Genomic DNA, 13,907 nt, shown 5'->3' with positions numbered 1-13,907 from the left:
ATACCTATCCCTTGTTTTAAGTCATAGTTTGTACAACTCTAGTCAACATGGTAAGGAAGAAATGGAATTTAATGATCACGTAGCAATCTTCATTACATCTTTGAATCTTTTCTACAAAAAAAGAGAAGGAAGAAATGTTTGATGTTAACTGGTGGTTAGCCAATTACGTCATTCAATCAACTCTAAGGTCACTCTTTATTCAATAGTAGGAATATTCACTCCATAAAATAATTTGATTTGAATTCAACAAGTCAATTTCCCAAACTTGAGTAATAAAGATACCAAGGGGGATTATTAAAAAAGTAAACAGCTTACATAAGATACATATGTGTAGTTGATGTTTTAAGTACGGTGTTATTCTACTGACATAAAAATTTAAATTCTATTTTTGTATCAACTATCGATTTTCTACTAAGGACGCACCTTTTTAGTGTTCTACATGTTCATTCATTGAATTTGAATTAGCCCTTGTTAAGCTCTGAGTATGTAATTCCCTTTTATGATTGATGAATAGTCTCATAGTTTAGAAGAATTGACTTACCGCTTCTACCAATTATCAACTGATTTTGAATTGTTGTTGTTTTTTTAAATGTTTTGGGAGGAAGGTTGAGAGATACAATAAAAGTATAATTATCTAAAGATATTAATGTTTTAAAGGTATCATCTACATATCAGAAAGGATCGGGACTCCAAATTCTATCAGACATCAAGGCCGATACTGTGATTTTTCTTTGTAGCTGATTAGTTTGCGATGATGACATTTTTCATATTTTTTTTCTTGAAACTTTTATGATTTTTTTTTCTTCTATAAAAGCCATTATTTTAATAGGAAATACGATTTATTTAACTGTTGGGATTGCCCCTCCCCCCCCCTCAATAGTCACAGATCTGGGTTACATATAAAAAATGATTGTTAAGCACAAGAATTGAGAATATGAGAAATCATTCGATTGACTTCACATCATTTTTTACGTCTAACATCTCAGTTTTTTTTTTTAAAACTAATGTTTCTGTAAGGATTTTTATGACTTCTTTTTAGAAAAGGTAAATCCTTTTTTGGGATATTTTTTTAGAACATAATGTTTATTTTTATTCCTGAGAAGGCTTTTTTTTTCCTTTTGTAAAAAGCTGCCCATTTTTTCCACTCCAATAAGATTTATTTTTCCAGGACGACATTTTCATTTACTTTCAAGTAATTGCATATATTTTGAGTCTGACATAACCGATTCTGATAATCCATTAAGGGGGGTATAACTAGAGTTGTAAATCCGAAGCATTATTTAGTGGCCTATTTTTTTGTAGTCGGCTACCTGAACAGTATTTTCGCCTAAACTTTTATCATTTTAGAGATAAAATATATAAGTATAAAGTGTAACCAAGACTGTATGTGCTCAACAATGACGGCAATTAAAACTGAAGTTATATGTGTCGGTCATTGTTGGGCTCAGAGTATAATGTATTTTCTGCCTATATGAAGTGAGACTTATGTTTATTTCTTTCATTAGACAGCTGCTTACAGATGACCTAATGAAACGTCATGAAAGTTATCCTTCAACACATTATTCGACATGGTAGGGTTTCAACGCTAATTTTCTACGTTTTTTTACATGTCAAAAATGCTTATGATAAACATGCCTCGTATTTATAAAACGGTATACTTTTGACTTATATACAACTAGTCATTAAAGTGTTGTTTTCGTAAAAAAAAAAAAAATATTATAACTCAACTCTCTCTCTCTCTCTCCTCTCCCGTATTTCTTGGTTTATTAAAAAAAAAATGTGAAGAAATTTTCAATCTACGTTGTACATGCCTACAAAAAGAAAGACTTAGCAGTAGTCGCAGGAGCAACAATGCCGTTCGGATGTTATTATTGCTTGTAATATAAGGCAATAGAGAAGAAGGAGAGTTAGACCATCAAACGGAAAGACGACACCTCATTATCACAAATGCAGAAGATCATCGTAGTAGTTTTATTTCGTGTACGCGAATCATTTATGGTTGAAGTCAGTTAGTGTTTGAAGCTTGAACCTCCCGGATACCCGACTACTCAAAAAGATGGTAAGTCAAGCCTAGTCTGCCTACACAATACCATTCAATATGAAGGAACTACTTTCTCTCGCTTTGAAAGTGGATCTTTGGAGCTATTCACGCAAAAATAGAAAATCCCATTATTAGAAAATAATTAGTCATGTGATTCCTTCGAAACAAGGATATGAATAATGCAGGAGCTAATTTAATTCCTTGCTAATTTATATATTTGTCATTCCGTTTAAAAAGTGAAATTACAAGTAAAATTAATTAATTGTCAATAGATTACTATTTTTTAACAAATATAATTGTGCCCAAATCTCAACGGAACAAAAGAAATGTACATCATTCAACAAAACCCTTTAGATTTGAACAATTGAACAGAATGTGGACTTGCATTTATATAAATGTATCTTCATTTTAATTAGCCAAAGAGAGGGATAATCAAATCCTTGATTATTATGAATCTTTCATATTATTTTTCATGTATACAAATATGTAGTCTCACTCGTCATTCAATTCCTCATTTGTTGAAAAGGATCTTTAAATTTACAGTTATCAAACGATATATGTAATTAATATCGAATACGTTTTATATAACGATGGATTCATTATCATCCAATTTCAAAAGGACTATATAGAACTACATATTTTCTGATGAATCCCTCCTTTTTAGACCTATCCAATATCCCTAGTAGATATCTGATCATTGCCTACATATTAATGTAACTTTTTTTTTTTTTTGAAGTTGTCTTATTGGATCTCGTTTGCAATTGTGTTGATCACAGCCCTTCAGTCCCTTGTCATCAATTGTCAACCGATCAAATTAAGCGACATTCGAGTAGAAGAATCCAAGTTCCTCATACAAGAGTTGGAAGAAGTAAAAGACATCGTTAAATACGAGGCCTTTAAAGCATTTTCATCCGAAGTCGCCGCGCGAGGCATCACGTTGGAAAGAACTAAGAGCATCATTGACGTTGTTAAAGTAAGATCACACCAGTGCAAAAGTTTATTTATTAACATAATATTTTGAAGAAGAAAAAAATATATAACTGCAATTCACTGATGGATGGGAATTAGTTACAATATACACGTAGATATCACACAAAGACAAAATTATTACTTATTAAGTTTTAAAAATGTCAACGATGTTATTGAAATTCCTATCATATGTTGTATAGTTAGGTAGCATTCTTAATGCTAGTCTAGCCAAATTCTGTTCTCTCAGCTAGTTTGAGAGGGGGACGAATAAACAAGCATAAAAAATAACAAAACATTGATTTAATCCAATGTTTTAATTTTGTATACATTGTGAAACAAAAATCATCTTCTTATTTTTCAACAGAACACATGTACTGCTTGTATTTTTTTCAAATATCACACTTCCTTATAAAGACATACAAGTATATATTTATAAGATTTTTTTTTAGTATGTATCCATCACTTAAAATCATTATCGTTCAATTAATCATTTTGCAAAAATAAATAAAAAATAATGAGGTGGACATCATTAATGGAGCAAAACACAAGTTGTACATATATGTAGTATACCTGTACTAAGCTGACCTCTTTTACTAAATTTCCTAGTTACTAACGATTATAAATTTGAAAATCGTATATGGCCGTTTAGTGCAATGACACACTTAAAACATGTTGCCGTGAGACGAAGTTTTACTGTACTTGTATATGAGTACAAAGCAAATTGTACAAGTTATAATCCCAATACGAGATATCTAATGTTAAATAAGTAGGTTTGAGTACTATTAATAAATAATATATCTTTAATTTTTGACACTTTGTAATGAAAATTACGAATTGAGAAGTATTTGGGGAATTTAGTGAGTTACAATGTTATATATTCGCAAATGCAGTATAAATGGTCAATTTTAATAGATCAAAATAATTGAATTTATTATTAGAAAATATTAAATTGGTGCATGATGTAATAAAATAAAGCGTAGCGAGACAAAGTAATTGTAGCTTGTACAATCCCGCTTATACAAGTTAGTTCTTGTATAATTAGAGTTGTAAATCGTAAAAAAACCTGACAGTTGATATTTTTTTGAGAGGAGAGTGTCTTAGCTATCATAACGTTTCATTAAATTAGTTCAAGCATCTATGAGATGAAGGAAGTAAACACAAGTCCCACTCCGTATCAAGAAAGGATATAGGCTGTAATTACTCAATTCTACTACAAGTCCAACAAGGGCTTATAACTCATGTGTGTTACGCTTCGTCATTCATGAGTACACAAGAGTAGTTAAACGTTTTCACACGCTAAAAAAACCCTCGTGATTTACAACCCTGGACCTAAACTAACAGATGAATAACCAATTCGGAATCCCTTTTGTGAGATATTTAAGACATTTATAAATATGTTCATGTAATAACATTCTCTTGACATTTGAACGGATTTTCGTCATATAAATAAACAACTGTGTTTCATTATTATATATGAATATTATTTTTATGGAACATAAAGTCATTTTTTTACAATTTTTAACAGTATTATTATGTTGTATATACATATATATCATCCATGAATTGGCTCCTGCTTGAACCAAATATTTTAAGGGGAAAATGGTTGCTTGAGGGCTTTAGGCTGTAAGAATATGTACATATTACATAATTCGTTGTTTTGTTTTTTCATTTCAAGTCACAATAAGTAAAACCATTGCTTTGCGAATTTATAAGTAGAAATAATGAGAAATTATGTAGAGTCTATTAATTTACCTGTACCCACAGGTGTTTCCTGCAAAAAAATTATGTATATATATTTATACCTACATACATGAATAATAGAAGATAGGAGTGCCATCATAATATATAATCTACTTATATACTTTTCTTAATATTTTTTTACAGTTTTTTATGGAGGAAACGATTAAAGAAATTGATGAAATCATTTCTAATTTAAATGAGTTTCAACGTAATCCAGATAGTTTTGACGCGGATGCAGAGAATTATGTCAACTCCGTCATTGAAATGCTACCAGAGATTGTTCCTTTTGTCATTGATGGTTATCGGGACATCCTTCTCAGATTGAAACAAAGTGAATACACGAGTAATGTCGTGTAAATGTCAATTTTAGCAAAAAAGGAAAAAAAAAAAAATGAAAAAAAATGAAAGATTGTGTAGGATTCAACCAGCTTTAACTCAATAGACTGATATCCTTTTTCCTCAAGCCTTGAGTGTATATTATTTATCTGTATATTATATAAAAAATATGGTTATTTTAAAAGCCTGCATGCATGATGAGATGTATGGTTTTTTCTTGTAAATTTGTTTTTGTTTTTTGGTGAATGATTTTATAATTAATTATATATACAATATTGTGTTGATATTCGTTTATGAGTTAATTACAAATATATTAATGTGACACAAAGCCTTTAGTAGGCCAAGAAAAAGAAGTTGTACTTTTCATATTATTGTATAGATAATTGTAGAAACCCCTAGTGATTAATAGACTAAAAAACAGGGGCAAAAACATAACCTCCGTTCAACTTCGTTGGTGGAGGTAATGAAGAAATGGATGTGTTTTATTTGAAAAAGCATATCTAGGCCAATATTAGTTTTATAAGTCGAATAAAGCTTTCAACCATAGCTACAATTATTGGGTATCTTAACTCATCACAGAAATTTTAATAATAGGCCTTTAATTGACTTCAATATGTCCATGAAATACTGGGTTGGATGTATGTATGAAGTAAAAAAATAAACTGGAATTTTCTCCTTTCCATGATTGTTTCTATGTTCACGGACCACATATCTCAAATATGAGTGGTTTCAAATTATGTAATATGTGAAAACAATTAGAAACTGCCGCACCTTTAGTTCAAAGAATTTCTATGAATTTGCTTTAACATTTATACGTCGTGTTCATACTTAATATGTGTAATATGTATATTTTTCAGTCATCAAGGCTCTTGCTAAACGGATAAATGGTCGTTAATATACACTAGGTTTTTTCTCTCGTGATCCAGTTTTCTCGGGATTTCTAGGGGTTTTACACATATGCAAAAACCCACGTTTCATTATTTCATAATAATATACATGTTTCATTTAATCAGATACAGTTCATTCAATTAACGGTAACGATTTATACATTGCATATGATTCGGTATATGCGTTAATAATTAGTAAATGATGCCATATAAAGCATCAAATAATGAGAAAGTTGACTTTTAGCCCGTGGGACGGGTTTGCTATTTCACAATCATACAAAACCCAATTCCTACAAAATTAGTTACTATTTAAGTTTCGTTTGTTTGTGGGTCGGATCGGTTATGAATTTCCTAAAAGGAGGACCCGAGGGCTCTAAAAGATCCAATTGGCGCACTATTAGTGATAACGACCACATTTGAATTGAGAAAATATGCGTAGAACTAACTTAAAATTTATGTTTTCGTCTACATTATAAAAAGAAATACTTCAATTTGAGTGTATTAATAATTTACTACGGGGATCCTGTTAGTAAATTGCTTTCTCAGATCTCCTCAAAGACCATTTCTCGATAAATGAGAGCCCCTAGTGAACACTAAACGAAGAAGGATAATTTTGCACACGATTATTATACATGTTTGTTCATATCTACATATATACTTTACTTTGGATTTTTGAAAAACGCTCTACTTAACTTTCATTACATATTATATAACTTTTGTATCTTATATGATGTCAATTTTTCTTTGAGTTATAAATAAGACTGAGTGAGATTTACCCATGAATCGATTTCTTCCATCAGACCCTATATTCAAAGTCATCCCTCTGATATTGTGTAGACTTTTTTCTCTATAAATCTCTGTTCAGATTCAATTATTTATTTATTGTAGGGAGACAAGAAGATTTATGATATTTTCCAACTGTCTACCTGTGATGGTTGAAATAAAATATGTACTCTATTTCAACATGGGCCAGCAACAGGAACAAACCTCCTCCTACAAAAGGACTTTGTCTGAAAATGCACCGTTAGTCTGACATACCTACTTATTGAGGGATCTCACCACCCTGTATTACATTTTTAAGTAGGTCAGAGTAAAAACAAAAAGGAACCACCTTGATCCTGGGGCTCTGAAACTAAAAGTGTTAAGGATGTAATTCTATAAAATACATGAAATAACTACACTGTCTATATTGGTAATTCGACTGCATTATTATACCATAGAGCAGGGGTAGGCAACATTTGAGACATGGAGTTCCAACTTCAACATTTCTAATCCATGAGTGTACCACTATCAAAATAAGGTTAAAACACACACAAACGACGGGAATATGTTCTAATTTGCACGTGCCAGTGAATATACCTACGCGTGCTAGCAGTGGCACACGTGCTATAGGTTGCCGACCCCTACCATAGAGGTTTAGAAGAGTGCATCAAGAGTAAATACTTACTTAATGACTCTTGCTTAGTTTTATAATAGAAATCATGTCCATGTGATATGAATACGCCCAGGGCGATGAATAAGTTTGTGGAGATATGTTTTAGTTTATAAATACAATTTAAAATGATTCATTACCATAAACTTTTGTGTCAATGATATACTTGTAATATAAATTAATTTGAAAAAAACTTTTGATCCAAATAGCCACACCTTGCCCGGAATACATGGTGGGGACGAAGAGGCGCATGGATAAGAAGTAGCATGTTCATTTTCTACAGAGATATTGGCCCATTCATGAATGAGGGCACGCTACAGAGTGTTTTTGGTGAGGTAGTGCTTAGTACAAGCCCTGGCCTGAAGGATGGATCACAAGGAAAAGTTCATCGGATTCAGGCAATGGCTTCTATGAGGCTACATATTATTTTCCAAAAAGCCCTTGAAATTTCGTTATCACCAGTCCTCCCCACTTTTTGCTGTGTGATAGGGTATTGGCTGAAGATACAAGAGGCACCACCATAAGTGCACTGAAGCTAGAAAAGGATCTTGTCGACCAACATTACCTTGTAGACGTGTTGGTTGATCTTCACACCCTCCTCAATCAAAATGAGGGCATCTTCTTCCTGTCTGACATAATACCGGGCATGAACCATGACACTGGGTGGCTTCTGGCACTTGGAGATGATTTGTTGATCCTTAAGGATGCTATCAAATTTCTTGCCTCAAACACGGTCAATTTGGGTATTGTTGATGGTCCATAATACCTCTTCACAATTGTCTCTTCGTCTCCGCCATGTAATCCGAGCAAAAGGTGGCTATTTCAAACCAAAGTTTTTCAAATTAATTTATACTACAATGGGATCATTTTGACAATAGCCTATGCTAGTTGGGCATGAGTGTTGTTTAATTATATTAGTTTTTTATCCAGGCTTCAAAGAATGGTGCTATGTTACAGGGAAATATTACAACTCCAAGAATGATAATAGCCAAATGGGTATGAGTTTCGTTCACTTAATTGTAGCTTGAGAACCACTCTTGAACATTTATTAATCATTCCCCCTCCCTGTTACGGTCATGTTATTATAATAGAAAAAGAAACCTACCTAATAAGCTGAAAAAAAAATCTCTAAATTTTACTACCAACTCCACCATTGAAGGAATCAATTGGATCTGAGCATTTGAGTAGGAAGTCTCATGCCTTCTCTCAGGAAGAACCAGATTGTATAATACTTGGGTATAATTATTATTTTCCTAATTAAATTCTGAGATAAATATAATCTAATTACCAAACTACTAATATTATAATTGAATTTGATTCGGATAATTATAGAGTTAAGGATATCAACGTGGGGATTTAATAAACGTGTGTCACTCCTAGAGATATATGACTTAAATGTACATGGGTAGATAGTTCCCATATCCCCTTATTCTAGGAATTTTCAGTGTATATTCACTTGGTTATATTTAGTGATGTGCCGCGAGCTGAATTTTGCTACTCGAGTATTCTCGGGTTTCTAACTCAGAGGCGTCCGCAAGATTATATATATACAAATCGGATGGAAAAAAAAGTACTGAGACCTGCATCAAATTGATCATTATTAATCTGGCTACCATCAGCCTCAATGACAGCCTCCAAAAGCCGACAGAACCCCTTGCACACATTGGAAACGTAGTCCTTTTTTCACGATCAACCAATGCTGTTAAACAAAGGTCTTCATGGCATCAATACTCGGGTGGCAGACTTTACAGGCCTTCTTCTCAATTGGCAACAAAATGGAGTATTCTGATGGATTCAGATCTGATGGTGTCAAAGGTTCTTGTACCAGAAGTTTATGTCGCTACGCATCTACTCTTGTACAATATTACTTGAAGATTTAATCAACAATACCTATTCAAAACTGTATTTTTAGAAAGTCTCATTACTTTTTCTATACCCAGTACAAATTGACAAGCTTTCCTCTTGGCACATCACTAGTTGTATCCATAGCTTTAAACCAAGATGCGAAATGATGACCACGTGATCAATATTCAGAAGTAAAAAAAAATGAAATTTGAAGATCCCGCTTTTTTTGTGATTGCAACCTGAAAAAGTGTTTTCTATTTTCGAAACTGTTATCATTATGAGTATAAAGTAATTGTGAGTGCGTTAATGAGGAAGATTCCTTGATGAGATATAAGTGAAGGTCCTTTTTGGAGTTGGACTATAATTTATGATGGACAGCGCTCTAATAACTCCTTATATCATTAATAGATAGGGAGTGGCATTTATGTCTATTTTTATGATCTCATAGCTGATTGTAGCTAATATAATTAAACGTCATGACAGCTAAGCCGCTTTCTTTTCAAACATTTCTCAAATTATCAGGGTGATCACGTTAATTTTTTATTTTTCATTCTTATTTCATTTATATTTTCTACATTTGATCTTAAAGACACTTTTTTTGTCCGCTAGGAACATGAAAGATTACTCTATACTTAAACCTTTTTAAGTGAATGTACAAGGTGAATTCTGCAAAAGGGAAACAAAGTTCCGTACAGCGGAAGGGAAAATGATAATAAGGATATAGTAACGTCATTAATTATATCGTAAAAAGCGACATCTTATGTGGAAATAAATATATAACCACAACCATGAATCTACTTAAGCAAAGAGGTGCTTTTACGCAAATTTGTATCTTCATGCAGTCCTGCAAGGTAAGCCTCGGAAGCTTCCTGTAAAGCCATGACCCCACTAGACTGGAACCTCAAGTCAGTCTTAAAATCTTGAGCAATTTCTCTGGCATGTCTTTGAAGTGGAAGTTTACGAATTAAAAATTCAGTAGATTTTTGATATCTTCGGATAACTCTCAAGGCTACGGAGCAACAAAAAAATTGGAAACGCCAGTGAAATCTTCTCGGCGCCAGTGTCAGTTCCAAAATAATTTGAATACAAAAACCTATGGTTGGCATCAATATATTTATGAAAGGTTGGGCTGTATGAATGTTTAAATGATGTACAAAAATGAATAGGGATTTGTTCCTTTACTTGATTTTTGTTCAAAATTGTTTTTATGTTAAAATACCACATATTTTTAAATATAATTTGATAATATTTTCCCTTTACTAATGCTATTTCAAATGTTGAAAGTTATTCTCCAATAGCAGTAATTCATTTCTCCCTCCAAAGTCTTATAACGGACCACTGATGTTGACTAACTTCTTAATTCACTCAGTAATACAATAAGTACCATAAACTATCATTTACTTATGTGGCTGGTGAACACAAAATCAAACTAGAATGATGTTTTTTTTAAATGGAGTGTGAATTACATTTGTATTTTTCGACAAATTATAGTCTATTTCAAATCAATAAATTTTTATTAACCTTTTGAGTGTGTCCAAATTGATTGTCATAGTATAAGAATGACAAATAGAAATAGTATATTTCAAGAGCCATATCGGAGCCAATATAAGATTTTTATTTCAAATAAAAATTTTAAACTATAAATAAAGCTCTTGAATATCTGAAACAATCCCAGAAATTTGAATAATAAGCCCATAACTGAACCAAATATGACCACGTGTTATTGTAAAAAAATTAATTTGGATTTTTTTTTTTCTTAATTTTTGTACAAGAATGTTTTTATGCTGTCGTATTACATAAGTAGCTAAGTAATAAGGGAATTACATTAGGGTAAACTCATTGTATGTACATAATTGGCATGTCATCACCATCTATGTTCCTAATTCTTCCAAATGAACGAATAAACAACCATTGGCAATGTCAAATTGAGTAAATATAGAATGTATGTATTTTTAGCTATTTGTATATGGTCTAAATCGGTTGGGATTAAGTATTTTTATTATGGTTCACACCGTATGTGTGTAGCACTTAGATATGTAGGTAATGAATTAATAGTTCTTCTTATAAATAAGTATTGTTGTATGTACGTACACAAAGGATTTGCCTGTAAATTGAATTAAGTACGAAAGAAATGGAAAATATTATTTGGAATATGTATTTAATTATAATATTAATGAAAAACAAGTGATTAAAATTGTTGTTGTTCCTCACTGTTTTTCTTTTAATATTTGTAATGTAAAGAAGGACTTAAATATTGTATATGCATCAATGAAGTAGGATACAGTTACTTTGTTATGTACATTAATGGAATGGACATAGGAGACGATACTAGATTTATTGTATACAAAATGTGTTCAAAAAGTATAGTGACTTATCAAATTTCCCGGGCTTGGTACATTTGGTATGCTTGATTTTTTTATGTTAGTACACTCGCCACGAACATATATTTACTGTTTCAGCTACATGATATGTTTAGTTTGTTTGTGAAAGGCATAACCGTTAGAAGTATTTTGCGTGTTCCTTGATTTTTTGCTATAAAAAAACATGGATTTAAGAATTTGCATTAATTTTTATGTAAAAAATTAAATTATCTGTTTCAAAATACTTGAAGCGTTAATAGAGGCATACGGTGAAACGGTTTAGAGAAAAGAAAATGTTTACAAGTGGTGCAAACTCTCCCAAGATGGCTGGAAAGATGCCAATGACGAGCCACGCTCTGGGCACCCATGCACGCCAACAACAGATGAAAACGTTGAAGACGTGAAGAAAATTACTTTTGAAAACTGTCGAATCACTATTCGAGAAGTTGTTGAGGATATTGACATATCAGTTGGCTCGTGCCATAAAATTTTCGAAAGTTTTGGGCATAAGATTAGTGTTAGAGAAGTTTGTTCCAAAACTGCTTAACTCTGACCAAAAGAATCGTCCCATTTGTTTGCCCAAAAACAAAAAGTTTCATTACACTATATTCAAATATCAGACAAGGGAAGTATATATATGAAACACACTCGAGTTGTTATCGATAAAGTCCAATTGTTTTGGAAGGGGTGTAAATCCTAAAAAAAACATGTGAAATGGAAAAAACGGCTTTTTTTATTTCTAGATATTTTTGTTTGAGGAGAAAAGGAAAGATTATTCTTGTAACACGGAATTTGACCACTTTTAGAAAGAAGTTTACAAATTAATTTGAATCCATTTTGTAAAAAGTATAATGCTTCATAGGAGCTGCAATAGCCTCTTAAAGATAGAACATCATTAAATTAGATTTTAAAGACGAGTCAAACTTGATGTTGGTCTGATTGGGGTCTTAACCGGTTTATCTAGAATTATTCTGTTTCTTATTTTTCAATCTTTCGACGCCATTGTTGTATTCAATGTTGATATAAACTTTTGTCATTAATTCCAAGTGACGGCAAGTTAACTTATCTTTTTAACTAGTTAAGTTAAAGTTAATTATGTTTTTATCTTTTAATAAATAGTTGAGTTGAAGTTAATTTTGATTTCTATGAAAAATTAAGTAGTTAAGTTAAATTTAAACTTTAGAGTACTTTAAGTTAAATTAACTCACCAAACATTGGTTAAGTTAAAATTAATTTCGATATTACACAATCCCTGTTTAAGTTAGTCTATCGAGACATTTATCAAGGCTTTATAATAACGATTATTTTGTCGGTCTCTATGGCAGGAAATTTCTTTACTTCCAATTGAACGATCAAGAATAAATACAAATTCAAACTTCCAACAACTTCTGTTTCGAAGCAAAAAAGCAATGCAAGAGAAATTATCTAGCTAAATTGTGGTCAAAGAGAGCTAAAATTTTAGATTTTAAAGATTTATATAATTTTAAACTATATCTAAAATTATAATAATATTGGAGATAATACAAAAACGATTTGGTTTGGAATGATCCAGTTCCAAAGTTTGAAACAACGGGCAGTGTCAACACAGTGTTTTACTAAATTATCTGATAATTAACCGTTATTTCAAGGTAGTTTTTTTAGTTTTCAAATGAGAATAAAAGAATAAATTTAAATTTTAACTAATTAACTTAATCAATTTAGGCTAAAGTTAATGTAATACATTTTAAAAAATAAACTAATTTAGCTAAAAGTTATTTTTGATAAAAAAAATTTAAATAGTTAAGTGAAAGTTAAAATAACGCTGTTTAAATAATGAACTAGTTAAGTTAAAAAGTTAATTAACTTAACTTATCCAAGTTAAGTTAAGTTGCAATAACTTGCCCAACTCTGTTAATTCCCCGATTTGTCCTTCACCTATTGACGATATGTCTGGTAGCCGAACTTTGGAGTATGTATACGTCACATTTTGGGATAAAGAGCTGAAATGTCGCTTGAAAATGGTTGTTCCTGTTCTCTACGACGATTGGATCCATTAAGAAACATAACTCCTTCTTTTAATTGGTTTGTTCGGCGAGATCAATGCTCAGAATTTGCTTTTATTTCTCCAATGAGTTATGAAGCCTATGTGTATGGATATTTTAATGGCCTAGATAGTGAGAATCAAAACTAATTGGAAGGCAATCTGTCCTGAATTCGGAACCTATATTGTGACGGCGAAGCGTTGTTTGCCATATTTGTTATGAGAAACATCCTTTGGTTGATTGGAATAAAATATTAACGACACTATTAAGGAGCAT

General features: G+C 31.6%; 1 protein-coding gene across 1 annotated transcript; it reads left to right on the top strand.

Moving 5' to 3' along the window:
• Nucleotides 1-1,677: 1,677 nt before the first annotated feature.
• LOC121121765 (uncharacterized) lies at nt 1,678-5,439 on the top strand. Its single transcript, XM_040716745.2, has 3 exons — nt 1,678-2,059; nt 2,778-3,014; nt 4,895-5,439. Exons 1-3 carry the CDS (start codon nt 2,057-2,059, stop codon nt 5,105-5,107), a joined length of 453 nt encoding a protein of 150 aa, XP_040572679.1. The 5' UTR covers nt 1,678-2,056; the 3' UTR covers nt 5,108-5,439.
• Nucleotides 5,440-13,907: the final 8,468 nt, after the last annotated feature.

This window comes from Lepeophtheirus salmonis, chromosome 7 (assembly GCF_016086655.4).
Source record: "Lepeophtheirus salmonis chromosome 7, UVic_Lsal_1.4, whole genome shotgun sequence".
Lineage (NCBI taxonomy): Eukaryota > Metazoa > Arthropoda > Copepoda > Siphonostomatoida > Caligidae > Lepeophtheirus > Lepeophtheirus salmonis.
Note: the sequence above shows the minus strand (reverse complement) of the source record. Positions and strands in the feature narration are given on the sequence as shown.

Excerpts from the sequence above, each read along its gene's own strand:
- LOC121121765 (XM_040716745.2), top strand. Across the intron at positions 3,015-4,894 it reads GCATCATTGACGTTGTTAAA|TTTTTTATGGAGGAAACGAT; the intron begins GTAAGATCACAC and ends ATTTTTTTACAG.